Source organism: Gorilla gorilla, chromosome 10, assembly GCF_029281585.2.
Source record: "Gorilla gorilla gorilla isolate KB3781 chromosome 10, NHGRI_mGorGor1-v2.1_pri, whole genome shotgun sequence".
Classification (NCBI taxonomy): domain Eukaryota; kingdom Metazoa; phylum Chordata; class Mammalia; order Primates; family Hominidae; genus Gorilla; species Gorilla gorilla.
The window spans coordinates 136998665-137021049 of record NC_073234.2 but is presented as its reverse complement, the minus strand read 5'-3'; the positions used below and the strand labels follow the sequence as shown (position 1 = coordinate 137021049).

At 49.2% G+C, this 22385-nt stretch overlaps 1 protein-coding gene across 9 annotated transcripts in view; it reads left to right on the top strand.

The window, feature by feature from the left end:
- Positions 1–22385, top strand: part of KDM2B (lysine demethylase 2B) — a 156332-nt gene that overhangs the window by 7432 nt on the left and 126515 nt on the right. For all 9 annotated transcript variants that reach the window (XM_063694421.1, XM_063694423.1, XM_031000898.3 and 6 more), the window contains one exon: positions 265–311. In XM_063694421.1, the coding sequence (XP_063550491.1) occupies positions 265–311 (47 nt within the window). The remainder of the gene's footprint in view (positions 1–264; positions 312–22385) is intronic.

Here is a 22385-nt window from a genome sequence, read left to right as displayed (position 1 = left end):
GTGGACAGTGGATGTCCTACCCTCTGCTGAGGTTCAGGTTTGAGTTGCCTCTTGGGGTAGGGAAGGGCCTCAGTGGTTCTGGGGTGACCCTCCCTGGAGGCATCAACTGGTCTACTTCTCTCCCTCTGGATGTTCTCATTTTGAGTTCCCAAACTGAGGGGAAAGGATCTCTCTTGGAAAAATGGCTTCCCCCCGGGCCCAGGGTAGAGTCTAGCTCTGTTGTTTCTGGCCTCTCACCAAAGGTCTGTGCTCCTCTTTCCCCAGGATGCCTGACCCTGATTTCACAGTCCGAGACGTCAAACTCCTAGTGGGTAAGTCGCTTGCCGTGTGTGTGGCTCAGACATGATGAAGTAGGGAAGGGGAAAGACGCGGTCACTACCTGCCCATTTAGACTTTTAACTGCCTCTGAAAACAAAGTCCCCACGGGAGGAGGCAGGAGCAGGTGTGAGCTGCAACCGTTTCATTCTGGAGAACAGGTAGGGTTGCAAAGTCTTAAGAAGCTGTATCAGAGGGCGTTTGCCGGTACACAGTTTTATGAGGCCCATTTGGACGCTGCCTCCAGCCTGGGTGTCAGCAACGCAATCTGAGATCTCTCCTCTGCATTTGTTTGTGGGTTGCCGGGTAAACACTGGGTGCTTTATGATCCCTCATAGACTTTCAGGCTTTCGAGGGGAGGGGCTGTTCCTCCTGCTTCCTTGGGGTTCTAGACAGGCCTGGGGCAGGGCTTGGAACTGCGAGCTCAGCAAATGCACATGAGCTCCCTGAGCACCTGCAGGTGGCTGATGACTTAGTACTCTGGACGCTCGGCCAGTTAGTAGGTGGCATTTCAGATCTTACAGGCAGTTGCTCAATCAATCTATTCTTTCCAGAAAAACACTTTTTAGCTACTTGGTGGGCAAGGTCAGAGTTGCAAACGGATGGATAAGTTCCCTGCCCTCTTGGTGGGTACAAGAGGCAGTCAAGAAGTAAACAGTGGCCAGGTGCAGTGGCTCACACCTGTAATCCCAGCACTTTGGGAGGCCGAGGCGGGTGGATCATGAGGTCAGGAGATCGAGACCATCCTGGCTAACACAGTGAAACCCCGTCTCTACTAAAAATACAAAAAATTAGCCAGGTGTGGTGGCGGGCGCCTGTGGTCCCAGCTACTCGGGAGGCTGAGGCAGGAGAATGGTGTGAACCTGGGAGGCGGCGGAGCTTGCTGTGAGCAGAGATGGCGCCACTGCACTCCAGCCTGGGTGACAGAGCGAGACTCCGTCTCAAAGAAAAAAAAAAAAGAAGTAAACAGTAGGCCGAGGGTGGTGGCTCACGCCTGTAATCCCAGCACTTTGGAAGGCTGAGACAGGCAGATCGCTTGAGCCCAAGAATTTGAGATCAGACTGGGCAACATGGTGAAACCCTCTCTCTACAAAAAATTAGCTGGGCGTGGTGGTGCATACCTGTAGTCCCAGCTACTCTGGAGGCCGAGGTGAGAGGATCACTTCAGTCCAGGAGGCAGAGGCTGCAGCGAGCTGAGATCGTGCCACTGCACTCCAGCCTAGGTAACAGAGTGAGACCCTGTCTCAAAAAAAAAAAAAGTAAACAGTGTTTACAATGATATATCTGGCTGAGCACGGTGGCTCATGCCTGTAATCCTAGCACTTTGGGAGGCTGAGGCGGGAGGATTGCTTGAGGCCAGGAGTTTGAGACCAGCCTGGGCAACATAGTGAGACCCCATCTCTAAAAAAAAAAAAAAATTAGGCCGGGCACAGTGGCTCACACCTGTAATCTCAGCACTTTGGGAGGCTGAGGCGGGAGGATCACGAGGTCAAGATTTCGAGACCAGCCTGGCCAACATGGCGAAACCCCGTCTCTACTGAAAATACAAAAATTAGCCGGGCGTAGTGGCAGGCACCTGTAGTCCCAGCTACTTGGGAGGCTGAGGCAGGAGAATAGCTTGAACCCAGGAGGCAGAGGTTGTGGTGAGCCGAGATCGTGCCACTGCACTCCAGCCTGGGTGACGGAGCAAGACTCCAACTCAAAAAAAAAAAAAAAAAAAAAAAAAAAATTTAACCAGGTGTGGTGGTGTGTGTCTGTAGTTGTAGCTACTTGGGAGGCTGTGATGGGAGGCTCACTTGAGCCCAGGAGTTCACGCCCGCAGGCCATGATTGCATCACTTCACTCCAGCCTGGGCAACAGAGCAAGACCTATCTCTAAAATAAATAATAATCATAAAATGAAATGTCTTTTCTGATGGTGACAGAGCTGTGTAAAAATAAACAGAATAATGGCATGGCACATGGTGGGGCTTCATTTTAGACAGGGTGGTCAGGGAGGGCCTCTCTGGGATGAAGGGGGGCATTTGAACAGAGACCTGACTAATGAGAATCAGCTGTGGGAAAAGACATTCTAGGTTGAGGGAAGAGCAAGGGCACAAGGGAAGTCGGGGGATAAACTTGGAGTACGGAACTGAGTGAGTGAGTGAGTGAGAAAGTGGCAGAAGAGGTGGCAGAGGCCACAGAGCTGGGATGTGAGGGCCTCCCAGGTTCCTGTAGGGAATTTGGGTTTGACTTCTAGTGTGTTGGGAAGCCACTGGGGAGCTTTAAAGTGGGGTGCAGGGAGTGTCTCTGTGATCTGATTATTTTCTTGGGATGGGTTTGAAACATTTTTATTTAATTTTATTTATATGTTTTAGAGACCAGTCTCGTGCTTTTGTCCAAGCTAGAGTGCAGCGGCGTGATTATGACTCACTACAGCCTGCAACTCCTGGGCCTAAGCGATCCTCCCACGTTAGCCTTGAGAATAGCTGGGACCACAGCCGTGTACCACCACACCCAGTTAGTTATTTACTTATTTTTGTAGAGATGGGGTCTTGCTACTACATTGCCCAGGCTGGTCTTGAACCATGCACCTGGCCACATTTAAAAAATTGAGATGAGTGGCCGGGCGCCGTGGCTCATGCCTGTAATCCCAGCACTTTGGGAGGCCGACGCGGGCGAAATCACAAGGTCAGGAGTTTGAGACCAGCCTAGCCAACATGGTGAAACTCCGTCTCCACTAAAAATACAAAAAATTAGCTGGGTGTAGTGGTGGGCGGCTGTAATCCCAGCTACTCGGGAGGCTGAGGCAGGAGAATCTCTTGAACCCAGGAGGCAGAGGTTGTAGTGAGCCAAGATTGCGCCACTGCACTCCAGCCCAGGCGACACAGTGAGACACTGTCTCAAAAAAAAAAAAAAAAATTGAGATAATATTCACATACTATAAAAGTTGCCACTTAACCATTTTAAAATGTAGAAGTTGGTTGGGCGCGGTGGCTCACGCCTGTAATCCCAGCGCTTTGGGAAGTTGAGGCGGGCAGATCACTTGAGGTCCTGACCTCAAGTCAAGACCAGCCTGGCCAACATGATGAAACCCCGTCTCTGCTAAAAATACAAAAATTCACCACGTGTGGTGGCACATTCCTGTAATCCCAGCTACTCGGGAGGCTGAGGCAGGAGAATCACTTGAACCTGGGAGGCAGAGGTTGCAGTGAGCCGAGATTGCACCACTGCACTCCAGCCTGGGTGACAGAGTGAGACTCTCCCAAAAAAAGAAAAGGCACAAGTCATTGGTTTTAATATATTCACAATGCTGTGTAACCATCCCCACTAAATTCCAGAATATTTCTATCACCCCCAAAAGAAACACTGTATCAATTCCCCCATCGCTGTTAGATTAGCATGACTGCTAATCTGCCTTGTGTCTCTATGAAGTTGCTGATTCTGGACATTTCATTCAAGTGGAATCATAGAACACACGATCCTTTGTGTCTGGCTCCTCTCACTTGGTGTCATGTTCTCAAGGCAATCCATGTTGCAGCATGAGGCAGTACCTCACTCTCTTTTCTTGGCTGAATAATATTCCATTGTATGGATAGACTACATTTTGTTTATCCAAAAACATTTGTTTTTGGACCACATTTGTTGATGGACATTTTGGTTGTTTCTACTTTTTGGCTGTTATGAATAATGTTGCTAAAAATATTCACATACAGGTTTTTGTTGGACAGGCATCTTCGCTTATCTTGGGTATATCTTTAGGAGTGGAATTGCTGGATCATGTGGTAACTGTGTTTAACTTACTGAGGAACTGCCAGACTGTTTACCAAAGCAGCTGTGTCATTTTACACTCCCATAAGCAGTGTGTAAGGGTTCTGGTTTCCCTACATCCTTGTTAACACTTGTTATTGTCTGTCTCTTTGACGATAGCCATGCTAGTGGCTATGCAGTGAGGTCATTTGATTGAAGTTTTATAGAAGCCAACTCTGGTGTGTCTGTGTGGAGGATGAAAGCAGCCGGCCAGTGTGTCAGATGTGTCAGATGATCCAGCCAGAATAATTGACCCAAAAGCATATTAAAGATATGCAGGCTGGGTGCGGTGGCTCACACCTGCTAGTTCCAGCACTTTGGGAGGCCAGGGTAGGAGGATCGATTGAGGCCAGGAGTTCAAGACCAGCCTGGGGAGCATGGCAAAACCTCGTCTCTACAAAAAACACAAAAATGGCCAGGCGCAGTGGCTCACGCTTGTAATCCCAGCACTTTCGGAGGCTGAGGCAGGTGGATCACCTGAGGTCAGGAGTTTGAGACCAGCCTGGTCAACATGGTGAAACCCTGTCCCTACTAAAAATACAAAAAAATCAGCCGGGCATGGTGGCGGGCACCTGTAATCCCAGCTACTTGGGGGGCTGAGGCAGGAGAATTGCCTGAACCCTGGAGGCAGAGGTTGCAGTGAGCAGAGATTGGCCATTGCACTCCAGCCTGGGCAACAAGAGCAATACTCTGTCTCAAAAAAAACAAAACAAAACAAAAAAAACCCCAAAAAACCCAAAACACAAAAATTAGCTGGGCTTGGTGGCATGCCTCGGTAGTCCCAGCTCCTCAGGAGGCTGACGTGGGACAGATCACTTGAGCCCAGGAGTTTGAGGCTGTAGTGAGCCAAGATCACGCCACTGCACTCCACTCCACTCTGTCAGGGCAACAGAGCGAGATCCTGTCTCAAAAAAAAAAAAAAAAAAGAAAGAAAGAAAAGAAAAAAGAAAGCAGGAACAGTCATCCAGCCCCCTCTCCCTTGGTATTTCTGTGATGATCAAATGGAGCGATGAATGTTCAAGTGCTTTGCAGAGGGACAGCTGCTCTGAACTCTGAGGGAGGCCGCTGACTGCAGTTGGCCTGGGGAATTATTATGCCCATTTCGGTCTCTGAGCTGCACACAGGCTTCCAGAGAGTGGTGATAGGGCACATTTGTTATAAGTGACCTAAGTGACAAATGTAACTCTAGCTGTCCTAAGCAAAAGGAAATTCATAGACTTAGGTCGTAAGTTCAGCAGGTAACCTCCGGGGACATCTATGTCTGGATGCTCCAAAATGATCTTGAGAAATTGAGTCTGTTTCTCCTTTCTGCTTCCCACTTCGACTCCCTCTTTCTGCTTCATTCTTGGCAGGCTTCTCCCCATGGGAGAGTAGGGAGGGTGGGTGAAGAAGGGGCCCACAGCAGCTTCAGGCGTCTATCCTGCCAGCTCAGGGTCCTTCCCAAAACCTCAGTCATTCCCTTAAATGCCTCTGGATTGGCTCTGACAGTCTTAGCACAGCCTTCAGCCAGACTGGAGTTGCTGGCTGGGGTCAGCCCAGCAGAACCACGTGGACTGAAAGTGGGGAAGCAGTGATTCTCCAGGGTTGCTGGGTGACATAAACACAGCCCTAACAGACGTGAGAGTCTGCTTTGGAGGGCAGTGTGTGGGGAAGGCTGGGCCAGCCCTCCCAGTCATTGCGGGGTCGCAGCCTGTGTCTTGCAGCCTCTGTCTTCCAGTGTCTTACCTTGCCCTGGGCACTGCACCACGGGATGTGGCCGTTTGAGAAAGGGGTTTGTGCACTACCAGGTGTTCAGGCCACAACTCGGGGCTGCAGACTCTTCTCTAATGTCCTAAAATTGGGCTTTCCTCCATCAGCAGTCTGTTCCCAGCTCCAAGCCTTTTTTTTTTTTTTTTTTTTTTTTTTTACAAAAAGGCAGTTTCCATTTCTGTAACACTGTACCCTTAAAAAAACCCCATTCATTGAAGTATAATATACATGCAGAAAAGTGCACATATGGTAACCACGTAGCTCGATTAATTTTAAGAAACTGAACACATCAGGGTAACCAGTACCCAGAATCCCCTGCGTCTGCCCCCGTAGTCTCCGCCCTCCACTGCTAGTGAACCTGACTTCTAGCCCCTTGGATGAGTTTCGCCTGTTTTCACATTTTATGCCAGTGAAATCGTGGAGGATGTCTTCTTTAGTTGATGGCTTCTTTTGCTCAGCTTTGTGTATATACAATTCGTCCATATTGTTTGTTGTGTGTAGTTGTAGATTTCTTTTTTTGTGTGTATGTGTGTGTGTTTTTGTTTGTTTGTTTTTTTGAGATGGAGTTTCGCTCTTGTTGCCCAGGCTGAAGTGCAGTGGCACCATCTTGGCTCACTGCAACCTCTGCCTCCTGGGTTCAAGCGTTTCTCCTGCCTCAGCCTCCTGAGTAGCTGGGATTAGAGGCGCCCGCCACCACGCTTTTATATTTTTCGTAGAGATGAGATTTCACCATGTTGCCCAGGCTAGTCTCAAACTTCTGAGCCCAAGCAATTCTCCTGCTTCGACCTCCCAAAGTGCTGGGGTTACAGGTGCGAGCCACTGCACCTGGCCTTTGTTTCGTGATTGGATATTTTCTGAAATGTCTCATCAGGTCTTTTCTCCATTATTTCAAAGGGTTGGCTCTTATTAATTGTCAGGTGTATTCGTTTGCTTGGGCTGCCGTAAGAAAGTACCACAGATGGGGGCTTCAACAACAATTTATTTTCTTAGGCTGGGCGCAGTGGCTCACGCCTATAATCCCAGCACTTTGGGAGGCTGAGGTGGGCGGATCACCTAAGGTCAGAAGTTCTAGATCAGCCTGGCCAACATGGTGAAACTCAGTGTCTACTAAAAATACAAAAATTAGCCGGGCTTGGTGGTGCGCATCTGTAATCCCAGCTACTCCTGAGGCTGAGGCAGGAGAATTGCTTGAACCCGGAGAATGGCTTGAACCAGGGAGGTGGAGGTTACAGTGAGCCGAGATTGCACCACTATACTCCAGCCTGGGTGAGAGAGTGAGACTCCGTCTCAAAAAAAAAAAAAAAAAAGAAATGTATTTTCTGACAATTCTGGAGGCAAGGAATCCGAGATCAAAGTGGCAGCAGCTGTGGTTTATTTGAAGGTCTCTCTTCTTGGCTTGTAGTTGGCTGTCTTCTCCCTGCCCTCATGTGGTTTTCCCTTTGCATGTCTGCCCTAAACTCTTCTTTTTTGTAGAGGTGGGTCTTGCTTTGTTGCCCAGGCTGTTCTCAGACTCCTGGGCTCAAGTGATCCTCCTGCCTCGCCATCGCGAAGTGCTGCAATTGCATGCGTGAGCCACAGTGCCCAGCCTCTAAACTCTTCTTATAAGGACACCAGTCATACTAGATGAGGGCTCACCCTAAAGACGTCGTTTTCACTTAGTTACATTTTTAAAGACCCTATCTCCAAATATGGTTACATTCTGAGGTGCTGGGGGTGAGGACTTCAGCATATTAATATATACATCTTATAGGTAGACACAATTCAGACTATAACATAAGACTTCTTTATATATTCTGGATGTGAGTCTTTTGTCAGATATATATATATATTCCCAGGTGGGGGGCGGTGGCTCATGCCAGTAATCCCAGCACTTTGGGAGGCCGAGGTGGGTGGATTACCACAGAGGTCAGGAGTTTGAGACCAGCCTGGCCAACATGGTAAAACCTCGTCTCTACTAAAAATACAAAAATGAGAGGCAGGGTGTGGTGGCTCACACCTGTAATCCCAGCTACTCAGGAGGCTGAGGCAGGAGAATCACTTGAACCTGGGAGGCGGAGGTTGCAGTGAGCTGAGATTGCGCCACTGCCCTCCAGCCTGGGTGACAGAACAAGACTCCATCTCAAAAAAAAAAAAAAAAAAACTCCCACTTTGTGGCTTGTCTTTTCACATTCCTAAAAAGGTGTCTTTGAATGAGCAGAAGGTTTGTTTTGTTTGTTTGTTTGTTTCAGGACAGAGTCTTGCTCTGTAGCCCAGGTTGGAGTGCAGTGGCATGATCTTGGCTCACTGCAACCTCTGCCTCCTGGATTCAAGCGATTCTCCTGCCTCATCCTCCTGAATAGCTGGGATTACAGGTGCCGGCCACCATGCCCGGCTAATTTTTATTTATTTATTTATTTTTGAGACAGAATTTCGCCCGTCGCCCGGGCCGGAGTGCATTGGCGCGATCTCGGCTCACTGCAACCTCTGCCTCCCCGTTCAAGCGATTCTCCTGCCTCAGCCTCCCGAGTAGCTGGAATTACAGGCACCCGCCACCATGCCCAGCTAATTTTTATATTTTTAGTAGAGACAGGGCTTTACCATATTGGCCAGGATGGTCTTGAACTCCTGGCCTCAGGTGATCTGCCTGCCTCAGCTTCCCAGAGTGCTGGGATTACAGGCGTGAGCCACTGCACCCAGCCAATTGTTGTATTTTGAGTAGAGACGGAGTTTCACCATGTTGGCCAGGCTGGTCTTGAACTCCTGACCTTGTAATCCTCCCGCCTCAGCCTCCCAGTGTTGGGATTACAGGTGTGAGCCACCACGCCTGGCCTAGAAGTTCTTAATTTTAACACAGACTATTTAGCTCTGCTTGTTGCATTAATTCTTTTTGTATCTGGCTTAAGAAAATTTTGCCTACTCTAAGGTCATGAAGATTTTCATGTTTTTCTCAAAAAGCCTTATTGTTTGAACGATTATATTTTGATCTATAGTTCATCTGGAATAGATTTTTCTGTTTGGTGGAAGATGAGGTCAAGGTCTCCCCTTTTTTCCCATATGGATGTCCAGTTGACCCAGCACTGTTATTATTATTAAAAAAAAAAAAAAAAAAATCCTGGGCCGTGCACGGTGGCTCACACCTGTAATCCCAGCACTTTGGGAGGCCAAGGTGGGTGGATCACCTGAGGTCAGGAGTTCAAGACCAGCCTGGCCAACATGGTGAAACCCTGTCTCTACTAAAAATACAAAAAATAAGCCGGGTGTGGTGGCAGGTGCCTGTAATCCCAGCTACTCGGGAGGCTGAGGCAGGAGAATTGCTTGAACCCGGTGGGGCGGAGGTTGCAGTGAGCCAAGATTGCGCCACTGCACTCCAGCCTGGGCAACAGAACGAGACTCCATCTCAGAAAAAAGAAAAAAAAAAAATCCTCTTGGCCAGGCGCGGTGGCCCGCGCGTGTTAATTCTAGCACTTTGGGAGGCCAAGGTGGGCAGATCACCTGAGGTTGGGAGTTCGAGACCAGTCTGATTAATATGGAGAAACTCCGTCTTTACTAAAAATAGAAAATTAGCTGGGCGTGGTGGCACATGCCTGTAATCCTAGCTACTCGGGAAGGCTGAGGCAGGAGAATTGCTTGAACCCAGGAGGTGGAAGTTGCGGTCTGCTGAGATCGTGCCATTGCGTTCCAGCGTGGGCAACAAGAATGAAACTCTGTCTTAAAAAAAAAAAAAAGTCCTTTCCCCATTGGCAATGAAATCTTGTTTTGTCATAAATAAGGTGACTCCATTAGTGTGGGTCAGTTCCTGGCTGGTGTGTCTATTATGAAGCCAGTGCCACACTGTCTTAACTAGCTTTATGATAGGACTCACTATGTGATAAGTTCTTCAGCTTTGTTCTTTTCCAAGATTTCCTTTTCAGGCCGGGCGTGGTGGCTTAAGCCTGTAATACCAGCACTTTCGGAGACCTAGGAGGGAGGATCGCTTGAGTCTAGGAGTTTGAGACCAGCCTAGGCAACATGATGAAACCCCTCTTTAGAAAAAAATACAAAAATCAGCTGGGTGTGGTGGTGCACGCCTGCAATCCCAGCTACTCTCCTATCCAGCTGAGGCAGGAGAATTGCTTGAACCCCAGAGGCGGAGGCTGCAGTGAGCCGAGATCGTGCCACTGTACTCAAGCCTGGGCGACAGAGAGGGAGCCTGTCTCAAAAAAATAAGAAAAAGAAAAGAGAAAAAAAAAAGATTGCCTTGTCTTGTGACCCTTTGTGTTTCCATATGAATCTTAAAATCACCTTGTCCATATTTCTTTAAAGGTGGCTGTAATTTTGATTGGAATCTTGTTGATTTTGTGGATCAACGGGAAGTTTTTATTATACGGAGTTTTCTGTTCAGTGAACATCACATATTGTTCCGTTGATTTGTAGGGTTTTTGTAGAAGACTTGCATATCTTCTTAGGTTTATTCCTAGGTATTTGATTTTTGGGGTTTGTTATTTTAAGTTAAGCAATTATACCATCTATTAACAATAGCAGTTTTGTTTCTTCTTTCCAATCTTTATGCCTTTTATTTATTTTATTTTATTTATTTATTTTTGTTGAGATGGATTCTCGCTCTGTTGCCCAGGCTGAAGTGCAGTGGCGCTATCTCGGCTCGCTGCAAGTTCCGCCTCCCAGGTTCATGCCATTTTCCTGCCTCAGCCTCCCAAGTAGCTGGAACTTCAGGCGCCCGCCACCACGCCCAGCTAATTTTTTTGTATTTTTAGTAGAGACGGGGTTTCACCATCTTAGCCGGGATGGTCTCGATCTCCTGACCTCGTGATCCACCCGCTTCAGCCTCCCAAAGTGCTGAGATTACAGGTGTGAGCCACAGTACCTGACCTCTTTTAATATATTTCCTTGTTTTGTTGCACTGATTGGGACCTAGACAGTATACTCTTTGTTGTGGGGGGTTCTGCTCTGTTGCTGAGGCTGGAGTCCAGTTGTGTAATTACAGCTCACTGCCGCCTCAACCTCTTGGTCTCAAGTGATTCTCCCACCTCAACCTCCCAAGTAGCTGGGACTACAGGTGCGCCACCATGCCCAGATCATTTTTAAATGTTTTGTATAGGCAGGATTTCCTTATGTTGCGTAGGTTTGTCTTTTTTTTAAATTTTTTTTTGAGACAGAGTCCCACTCTGTTGCCCAGTATGGAGTGCAGTGGTGTGATCTGGGCTCACTGCAACCTGTGCCTCCCAGATTCAAGTGATTCTCCTGCCTCAGCCTCCCAAGTAGCTGAGATTTGCTACTTTTTGTATTTTTAGTAGAGACGGAGTTTCACCACGTTGGCCAGGCTGGTCTCAAACTCCTGACCTCAGGTGATCTGCCTGCCTCAGCCTCCTAAAGTGCTGGGATTACAGGCGTGAGCCACTGTGCCTGGCCTTTTGTTTTGTTTTGGCTTCTTTTTTTGGCAGAGTCTCACTCTATCACCCAGGCTGAAGTGCAGTGGTGCTATCTTGGGTCACTGTAACTTCCACCTCCTGAGTTCAAGCAGTTCTCGTGCCTCAGCCACCCGAGTAGCCAGGAGTACGGGCAGCCGCCGCCACGCCCGGCTAATTTTTGTATTTTTAGTGGAGATGGGGTTTCACCATATTGGCCAGGCTGGTCTCGAACTCCTGGGCTCAAGTGATCCACCCATTTCGGCCTCCCAAAGTGCTGGGATTACGGGCGTGAGCCATCGAGCCCGGCCCTCTTTTTTTGTTTTTTTGAGACAGCATCTCACTCTGTCGCCCAGGCAGTGGCACAATCACACCTCACTGCAGACTTGACCTCCTGGGTTCAAGTGATCTTGCTGCCTCAGCCTCCCTAGTAGCTGGGACTATGCGCATGCACGGCTAATTGTTGTTATTTTTTATTTTTTGTAGAGATGAGTCTCGCTATGTTGCCCAGGCTGCTCGCAAACTCACGGGCCTAAGCGATCCACCCACCTTAGCCTTCCAAGTAGCTGGGATTACAGGCGAGAGCCATTGCACCAGGGCCCACATATTATGTCTTTATCGGATTTCTCTCTAATGAGAGAATCCAAACCAACTGATGCTTTCTTTGGCCCTTTTCTTGAATCTTCATGACAAATGACTTCATTCGGTATTCATGCAATTATACTAATAATCACCTATCTTTTATCGCATATGTGCCATAGGGATTCACTTTGTTCTCCTCAGTAGTCATATGAATTAGGCATTCACTTTTCCAGGTGGGGCATCTGAGGCTTGGAGGGATCGAACCTCACAGCTGGTAGGCATTGGAGCCAGGACTGCACCTGGCCCTGGGTGTCTTCAAAGCCCATGTTATCTTTTTCCCCTCCTCCTCCCCCCTCTCTTCCTCCTCCTCCCCCCTCTCTTCCTCCTCCTCTTTCTCTTCCTCCCCCTCTTCCTCCTCCTCCTCCTCCACGCTTTCTTCCCTTACAGATTTACTGGGTGTCTGTATTGTGTCTAGCCTGGTGCTAGTCAGGAGCTGTGGATCTTGCCCTTGATGGACTGTGTTTTGGAGAAAAACTAAGTTCTCACCCCTTGGAAATCAAAGCTGGCTGACTTGTCCCCAGACTTTTTTTTTGAGACAGAGTCTCACTCTGTTGCTCAGGCTGGAGTACAGTGGCCCCATCTCAGCTCACTGCAACTTCCGCCTCCCAGGTTCAAGCGATTCTCCTGGCTCAGCCTCCTGAGTAGCTGGGATTACAGGCTCGTACCACCACGCCCGGCTAATTTTTTGTATTTTTAGCAGAGATGGGGTTTTGCCACGTTGGCCAGGCTGGTCTCAAACTCCTGGCCTCAGGTGATCTGTTCGCCTTGGCCTCCCAAACAGCTGGGATTACAGGCGTGAACTACTGTGCTGGCCAGGCCTTTTTAAAGTTTTTTTTTCCCCAAGACAGAGTCATGGAAAAAAAGTCACCCATGTTGGAGTGCAGTGGCTTGATCTCGGCTTGCTGCAACCTCTGCCGCCCAGGTTCAAACTTCTCCTGCCTCAGCCTCCTGAGTAGCTGGGATTATAGGCTCGCACCACCACGCCCGGCTAATTTTTGTATTTTTAGTAGAGACAGGGTTTCGCCATGTTGGCCAGGCTGGTCTCGAACTCCTGACCTCAGGTGATCCGCCTACCTCAGCCTCCCAAAGTGTTGGGATTACAGGCATGAGCCACCGCTCCCGGCCTAAAGTTGGTTTAAAATCATAGACATTTTCCATTTTAAGCTCGGGAAGGAGTCTTAGAGTTCTTCTAGTCCTGCTTTCCCATTTCACAAATGGGAAAAACTGAGGCCTGTAGACAAATTATTTTTGAGTTGCTCAGATAGTACTTGGCACATCAGAGTCACATGTGGGTTTGACTTTCAGTGATTGGGAGAACACAATGCTTCCAATAGACCCCCAGAAGAAAAGCAACTTGGGGGTGGACATAGATGGGTGTGGTTCCGGGCACATTGAGTTGGATCTCATGAGAGAGGTCAAGGCCAGAGCAGCAGGTAGGGGAGGCATCCAATTGCCAGGACAGATACAAATGCAGGGAGAGGGGCCAGGCGCCGTGGTGCACCCCTGTAACCCCAGCACTTTGGGAGGCCGAGGTGGGCGTATCACTCGAACTCAGGCCTCACTGCTATTTCAAAACAGTAGAGCAGAGTCTGATTTGAACCTGTGACCAGTGCTCTTGCTAATCAGTGCTACCTCTGTGACATGGATGAGGAACAAAATACAAAACCAGTCCAGAAATGTGAGGATGCTGGAGAAGGTTCCAGAACTGTGACGTGGAAGAGTTCTGTGCGCTCTCGGAAGAGCGGGGCTCTGGGGAGTTTGGGGTCGCGCCCGTGTATGTTTCACATTAGCCTTCAAGATGACTTTCAGCAGCCTCGTCCTGGCCCCGAGCCCAAGGCTTTCGGAGCTGACGGATGGAGCCTTCAAAGCAGGGGCCACAGGGCCATGGACTAATTTCCGCAGCTGGAACCTGTTGGATGTGTGTGCAGCCCAGGAGCCAGAACACCGATGAGCCTGGGGTGGGTGGGCGGCGGAGGGAGGGAGGCTGCTGGCCTGCCTAGGAACTCCAGGCACTGCCCCATGTGGAAAATTTCTCCTGTAACCCACTGACTTCAGGAACCCGAGAGCCCCAGCAGTGTGGATCCCTCGCGGGTCTGAAGGGCCGCTTGTCCCTGTCAGCTGCTCTAGGGATGGCTGCTCCTAAAGGCTGGGAGGGTTGCATTCCATTCTTGGCACTGATCTGTCCCCTCCGTCCCTTTAGGCCGCCCGCCTCCTCCCCAGTGTCGAACCTCTTGCTTAGAGACTCAGCCTGTGTGCCCGGTTCCCTTTGCTCCTGTGGCAGATCAGACCGGGAGGCTGGAGGGCTCATTCTTCATCTCTCAGCTCAGGCCAAAAGGGACTGGTGGCCCCCGTCTCTTCCTCTGCCACCACTGCCCCTGCCCCTGCCCCTGCCCACTTTATACATTTAAGGGAAGTGATCCGAGTATTCAGGAACTGAAACTCAGTGCCTCGCCCCTGGGAAAGGACCCAAAAATGCCCCAACCCAGTGAATTTCAAAGGGAAACCCCAGGGATCTAGGTCTGAATTCTGAGCACCCCCCACCCACCTCCTGCATCAGCCTGAGCTGCTTGTTTTGTTTTTATTTATGTGTATTTGGCTGTCATCAAAGCTTCTGTTTGAAGAAGGGGTTCTGTGGTGAAGGAAAGAAAAAGCATAAAGTCAGTTTCTTCCTGCCTTTACACACAAGGCAACTGAGTTCTGGAAATGGGTCAGTCCAGGCTGGGTGAGGTGGCTCATGCCTGTCATCCCAGTGCTTTGGGAGGCTGAGGCAGTAGGATCACTTGAGGCCAGGAGTTTGAGACCAGCCTGGTCTCTACAAAAGAAAATAACCCTAACCCTAACCCTAACCCTAACCCTAACCCTGTCTCTACAAAAGAAAATAAAGCCAGGCATGGTGACTCATGCCCATAGTCCCAACCTCCTTGGGAGGCTGAGGTGGGAGGATCGCTTGAGCCCAACAGGTCGAGGCTGCAGGGAACCATGATGGCACCATTGCACTCCAGCCTGGGTGATAGAGCGAGACGTCTCCTAAATAAAAACATATAAAAACACAGTAACTCCTTAAAATTATTAAATACCCATTTTTGATGATCAAATTTCTACTTGTTTCATGTATATATCATAGATGTTACTCCTTTTTTTTTTTTTTTTTGAGATGGAGTTTTGCTCTTGTTGCTTAGGCTAGAGTGCAGTGGCACAATCTCAGCTCATCTCAACCTCTGCCTCCCGGGTTTAAGCAGTTCTCCTGCCTCAGCCTGCCGAGTAGCTGGGATTACAGGCATGCGCCACCATGCCTGACTAATTTTGTGTTTTTTTTAGTAGAGACGGAGTTTCTCCATGTTGGTCAGGCTGGTCTCGAACTCCCGACCTCAGGTGATCCTCCTGCCTCGGCCTCCCAAAGTGCTGGGATTACAGGCATGAGCCACTGCACCTGGCCTGGTTGAGCTGCATTTTAAGTCTCTTTCACTCTCTGGATTCTCCCTACATCTCCTGCCTCCCTGGTCCCCTCTGTTGCTGTCACCGTGCCTCTCTGGTAGTGTTCTATCACGTCTGTGTTTCCTGCCGCCCCGTGGGGGCTGGACCCCAGCTGTGTGGCATGAACAGGTGACCTGTCCATTTCTGTTTCCCTGGGGGAGGGGAGGTCCGTGAAGCCCAGGTGCCCAACAGAACTGACTTTCCTTCCTCCTCCCACCACTTCCCCTCCCACCCCTCCCATAGACCTGGAAGTGCAGCTGGTCGGGGAGCTGGTCGGAGCTCCCGGCACACCAAGGAAGCTCTTCTTAGAACCAAGCCTCCCGACCTTCTGCTCCTAAGACGGTCACTTGGCCTGCCCAGGCCTCTTGCCTATACTCTTCCCCCTATGACTTCAGCCCCAGCTGCTCCCCACAGCCCTTCCCTGGTCTGAGGCAGGCATACAGCTGAGTTAAGCCAGTCCCTTAAGTCCTGACTCCCTTGCATCAGAGGGCGGAGCAGGCTGAGGTGTAGTCAGCGGGGACCCTGGCTTGGCCCTGGCCTGACCGGGAGTCTTGAACACTGGTCCCAAGTGGCATCTGTGATGTGAAAAGCTGCAAAGTAGCAGAGGCCAAGAGGGTGCCTAGGAGGTGCTGGGGAGGGCGGCGATGGTAGTGGGAGGCATGGTTATTCCTCAGAAAAGGAGGCTGGGTGCTGTGGTTCGTGCCTGTAATCCCAGCACTTTCAGAGGCTGAGGTGGGCAAATCACTTGAGGTCAGGAGTTCGAGACCATCCTGGCCAACATGGCTAAACCCCATCTCTACTAAAAATACAAAAATTAGGCTGGGCGCAGTGGCTCACACCTGTAATCCCAGCACTTTGGGAGGCTGAGGCGGGCAAATCACTTGACGTCAGGAGTTTGAGACCATCTTGGCCAACATGATGAAACCCCGTCTCTACAAAAAATACAAAAATTAGCTGGGGCATGGTGGCATTCGCCTGTAGTCCCAGCTACTTGGGAGGCTGAGGCAGGAAAATCGCTTGAACCCAAGAGGTGGAGGCTGCAGTGAGCCGAGATCGCACCACTGTACTCTAGCCTGGGCAACAGAGTGAGACTCCGTCTCAAAAAAAAAAAAAAAAAAATAGAAAAAGAAAAGGAAACACAGGCCTTCTCCACACATGTCTGTCCTTCTGTGTTGAGCCGTGCTGTCCCAGGGCTGCTCAGGACCTACCAGGTGATTCCAGGTGGGGCTTCATGGCTTCATCTTTTTTGTTACACGTGCCCACCCAGAACCACCCCCAGGTCAGGTCTTTAGTTCACCTGCCATTTGTCTGTGAAGTCGTGTGTCAGATGCCACACAGAACATAAAAGTAAATAACAGCACTCATTCCTCATGTGACAAAGAGTGAGCTCCTAGCCTGCACCAGTCTCTGTTCTAGAAATCTGGACTAGAGTAGCGATCAAGACAGGCAAGCCTCCTGCCCTCACGGCACTCACAGAGCAGCAGGGCGGAAAGACAAGAAACAAGTAACCAAGAAATATGGTATGTAGGATGAAGTGGTATGAGGTCATCAGTGGGTGACACCTTTCTGTTTGTGAAGCTACTAGGTAAACTGTGATTTCGTTATAGAAGGTGTTGGCCCCGTGATCCGCTTGTACCAGGCTCTGGGAGGGAGGCAAGGGGAGGGACCAGCCCTCCCCTGTGTAAATATGTCACATTTATGGAGCCATGTAGGTATACCCAGTCATTCTCTCACTAACCCTTCGATTAGTTTCCTAGGCTGTCATAACAAAGTACCACAACGTGAGTGGCTTAAAACCACAGAAGTTTATTCTCTCACACTTCTGCAGGCTAGAAGTCCAAAATTAAGGGTGTCTGTAGGGCTACATTTCCCCCTGAAGTCTCTAGGGGCAGGTCCTTCCTTGCCTTCTCTGGCTTCTGGTGGCGGCCGGCAGTGCTTAGTGCGCCTTGGCTTGTAGCTGCGTCACTCTGATCTCTGCCTCCGTCTTCACGTGGCTGTTTTCTTTCTGTGTGTCTGTGTCCACATTTCCTTTGTCATGGCTGGGCACGGTGGCTCACGCCTGTAATCCCAGCACTTTGGGAGGCTGAGGTGGGTGGATCACCTGAGGTCAGGAGTTCAAGACCAGCCTGGGCAACACGGTGAAACCCCGTCTGTACTAAAAATACAAAAAAATTAGCCGGAAGTGGTGGTAGGCACCTGTAATCCCAGCTAATCGGGAGGTTGAGGCAGGAGAATCGCTTGAACCCGGGAGGCGGAGATTGCAATGAGCTGAGATTGTACCACTGAACTCCATCCTGGGGGACAGACTGAGACTCTGTCTCAAAAAAAAAAAAAAAAAAAATTTCTCTTGTCTTATTAGGCCCACCCTAATCCCATATGATCTCATTCTAGCTTGATCACGTCAGCAAAGACCCTGTATCACAGATATTAGGGACTGAACATATATTTTGGGGGAGTGCAGTTCAACTCACAGTACCCCTTGAGGTACGTGGGTAGCCAAAACCGTTAGCAAATTACAAGGAACTGGGTAGGCCGAGGAGGGGAGGGCGCTGATTTCTGGTTAGTGCCTTCCCTGCGTCTACTGTTCGATCTGGGTCATAATCTTAGCTAATCCTACAACCTTTTTTTCTTTTTAAAATTACATTTTTATTTATTTACTGTCTTAGTTCACTTTGTGTTGCTATAAAGGAATGCCTGAGGTTGGATTTTTTTTTTTTTTAAGGACAGAGTCTCACTCTGTCTCCGAGGTTGGAGTGCAGTGGCACCATCTCAGCTCACTGCAACCTCCGCTTCCTGGATTCAAGTGATTCTCCTGCCTCAGCCTCCTGAGTAGCTGGGATTACAGGTGCGCATAACCAGGCCTGGCTCAATTTTTGTATTTTTAGTAGAGACAGGGTTTCACCATGTTGTCCAGGTTAGTCTCAAACTCTTGACCTCAAGTGATCCACTTGCCTCGGCCTCCCAAAATGCTGGGATTACAGGCTTGAGCCACGGTGCCCAGCTGGGTTGGATTATTTATAAAGAAAGGTTTATTTGATTCAGCTCTGCAGGCTGTACAGGAAGCATGGAGCCAGCATCTGCTTCTGGTGAGGACTTCAGGAAGCTTCCAGTCATGATGGAAGGGGAGGGTGAGCTGGTGTGTCGCATAGCCACAGAGGGAGCAAGAGAGAGAGGAGGGAGGTGCCAAATGCTTCTAAATAATCCAGCCTGTAGCCCCAGCTATTTGGGAGGCTGAGGTAGGAGGATCGCTTGAGCCCAGGAGTTTGAGGCTACAGTGAGCCGTGTTCAAGCCACTGCACTCCAGCCTAATGAGCAGAGTGAGGCTTTGTCTCAAAAAACAAAAAACAGGCCGAGTGCAGTGGCTCACCCCTGTAATCCCAGCATTTTGGGAGGCTGAGGAGGGCAGATCACAACGTCAGGAGTTCAAGACCAGCCCGGCCAACATGGTGAAACCCCATCTCTACTAAAATACAAAACATTAGCTAGGCGTGGTGGCGTGTTCTTGTAGTCCCAGCTACTCGGGAGGCTGAGGCAGGAGGATCTCTTGAACTTGGGAGGCAGAGGTTGCAGTGAGCTGAGATCGTTCCACTGTACTCCAGTGTAGGTGACAGAGTGAGACTCCATCTCAAAAAAAACACAAAAAACAAAAAAACAAAACAAAAACTCAATTCAGTCTCATGGGAACTAATAGAGTGGGAATTCACTCTTTATGCAAGGAGGGTACCAAGGCATTCGTGAAGGATCCACCCTCATGTCCCAAACACCACACACCAATTCCTACCTCTAACATTGGAGATATTTGAGAGATATTCATGTTTCAACATGAGATTTGAGATTTGGGGGGGACGAATATCCAAACTATATCACTTACTTATTTATATTCTTATAAAAAATTTTGACCAGGCATGGTGGCTCACGCCTATAATCTCAGACATTTTGGGAGGCCTAGGTGGGCAGATGACTTGAGCCCAGGAGTTTGACACCAGCCTGGGCAATATGGCGAAACCCCGTCCCTACAAAAAATACAAATATTAGCCGGGTATGGTGGCCCACGCCTGTAATCCCAGCTACTTTGGTGGTTTAGGCACAAGAATTACTTGAACCAGGGAGGTGGAGGTTGCAGTGTGCTGAGATCGTGCCACTGCACTCTAGCCTGGGAGACAGAGCGAGACTCTGTCTCAAAAGAAAAAAAAAATTACCCCAGACTAGTTATTCTTTCTTTTTTGATACTTTGACACTTGCAAAATAAATAACATTTTCAGGGTCTTAAGGTATAATTTTGTAAATTACTATATCCTCATAACTAAATGATATGATTAAACATTATTTTAAATTGGTATCCATTTTTTATAAAATAGGATTGCTATCTACTCTTTTTTAAAATTTTTTATTTTTTAAGATAGAGTCTCACTCTGTCACCTAGGCTGGAGTGCAGTGGCACGGCCATTACTGACTGTAGCCTCTGCCTTCCAGGCTCAAGTGATCCTCCCAAGTAGCTGGGAATACTGGTGTCTGCCAACATGCACAGATAATTTTTAAATTTTTTGTAGAGATGGGGTCTTGACATGTTATCCAGGCTGGTCTTGAACTCCTGGGCTTAAGTGATCCTCCTGCTTCAGCTTCCCAAAGTGTTGGGGTTACAGGTGTGAGTCACCACACCCAGCCTACTCTTGCATTCATCAAATATTTGAGTGCTGCATGAATCCCAGATCCAGATGTTCTTTTGTTTTTTCTGGTCCACATTTGGACTAAGACTGAAAATCATAACTTGTGGATTAACACCTGTGTGCATGTGAGAGAGGTATATATACCTGGGATTAAATGAGAGTATAAAAGTGTTATTTAAAGTATGTTACAGGCCAGTTGCGGTGGCTCATGCCTGTAATCCCAGCACTTTGGGAGGCTGAGGCAGGTGGATCACTTGAGGTCAGGAGTTCTAGACCAGCCTGGACAACATGGTAAAACCCCGTCTCTACTGAAAATACAAAAATTAGCTGGGCGTGGTGGCAGGCGCCTGTAATCCCAGCTACTCGGGGGGCTGAGGCAGGAGAATCGCTTGAACCTGGGAGGCAGAGGTTGCAGTGAGCCGAGATCGCGCCATCGCCATCGCACTCCAGCCTGGGGGACAAAAGAGAGACTTTGTCTCAAAAAAAAAAAAAAGTATGTTACAAAGGGCAAGTATCATGATATATACAAGGTATACATTTATTCCCAGATTACTTGCCATCTCTGAGACCCTCCATTTTAAAAAAGTAAAAAGTTTCATTGAAATATAAGTGACAGACCATACAATTCATTTCACCCCACTTTTTTTTTTTTTGAGACAGGGTCTGGCTCTGTTGCCCAAGCTGGAGTGCAGTGGCACGATCATGGCTCACTGGAGCCTCAACCTCCTGACGCTCAAGCAGTCTTCCCACTTCAGCCTTCAGAGTAGCTGGGACCACTGGTGTGGGTCACCATGCTTGGCCAATTTGTGTGTGTGTGTGTGTGTGTGTGTGTGTGTGTGTGTGTGTGTGTGTGTGTGTGTGTGTGTGTGTGTGTGTGTGGAGCTGGGGTGTCACTATATTACCCAGGCTGATCTCAAACTTCTAGGGCCCAGCGCTCCTTCCAGCTCTGTCTCCCAAACTGTTGGGATTACAGGTGTCAGCCACCAAGGCCGGCCACAATTCACTTGTTTTTAGTATATTCACAGAGTTGTGCAACCATTATGAAAGTCAATTTTAGAACTTTTTCATCATTCCCCAGAAGAACCCCACACCCATTTGCATCTTGAATATGTTGTAGGGTCCTAAGCAGTCTGTTCACTGGGACTGGCCAGCAACGATTTAACTGGCTGTGATGCTGGGCAAGTCCCTAAACTTCCCAGCTCCTCACCTTCTCCACCTCTAGTTACAGATGAAACTGACCGACTCGGTAACACTACCTACCCGTAGGTGCTCCATGTGAGTGTGAAGTGCATGAACTCAGTTATGTCTCAGGACAGCTCCTGGGCTGGCTATTTGTTCCCCATGTTATAGATGAAGAAGAAACTGATTCCCAGAGAAGCCAAGAGCCCGAGGCACAGGCTGGAGGCTCCGCTGGGAACCGAACCCTCTAAATTTTAACAGTGTGTGGGTAGGGGTAGCTGAGCTTGGCCTTCAGTGCTGACTTGCAGGACTCTGGGTTCGTGATTTTAGTGCTCTTTATCCTATTTGCTACCTGCCCAGCAGACTCCTTTGCACAGGGAGCTTTGCAGACATGACCTTGAGCAAGATTAGGGAGGAGAAGTGGGTGGAGGTGGGAGGCTGGCCAGAGAGTGAGAGTGGGGAGGGTACCGGGGTTCTTTCTTTTTTTTTTTTTTTTTTGAGACAGAGTCTTGCTCTGTCACCCAGGCTGTAGTGCAGTGGCGCGATCTCGGCTCACTGCAACCCCGCCTCCCAGGTTCACGCCATTCTCTTGACTCAGCCTCCCAAGTAGCTGGGACTACAGGCGCCCGCCACCACACCCGGCAAATTTTTTGTATTTTTAGTATTCTTGGGGTTTCACCGTGTTAGCCAAGATGGTCTCAATCTCCTGACCTCATGATCTGCCCGCCTCAGCCTCCCAAAGTGCTGGGATTACAGGCGTGAGCCACCGTGCCCGGCTGGTACTGGGGTTCTGACAGCAGGGTTTCTGCCAGGTGGGCCTCCTGGAAAATCTGAGTGGTGCCCACGTATTCCAGGCACCTGGGTAAGGAAGGAGCTAGCCTTGCCAAGATCAAGGCCAGAATATCCAGCGAAGAACGGGGATGCCCCCTGGTGGATCTGCACTCCAGATGCCAAAACAAAAGCTGCTTTCCCCTGGATACACTGCTTCCTAGGGTCCATGGGGAGGGACCTGGCCACTGCTGTGGTCTGGAATCTTTTTTTTTTTTTTTTTATTAAGACAGAGTCTCACCATGTCACCCAGGCTAGAGTACAATGGCACGACCTCAGCTCACTGCAACCTCCACCTCCTGGGTTCAAGCAATTCTCCTACCTCAGCCTCCCAAGTAGCTGGTATTACAGACGTGTGCCAC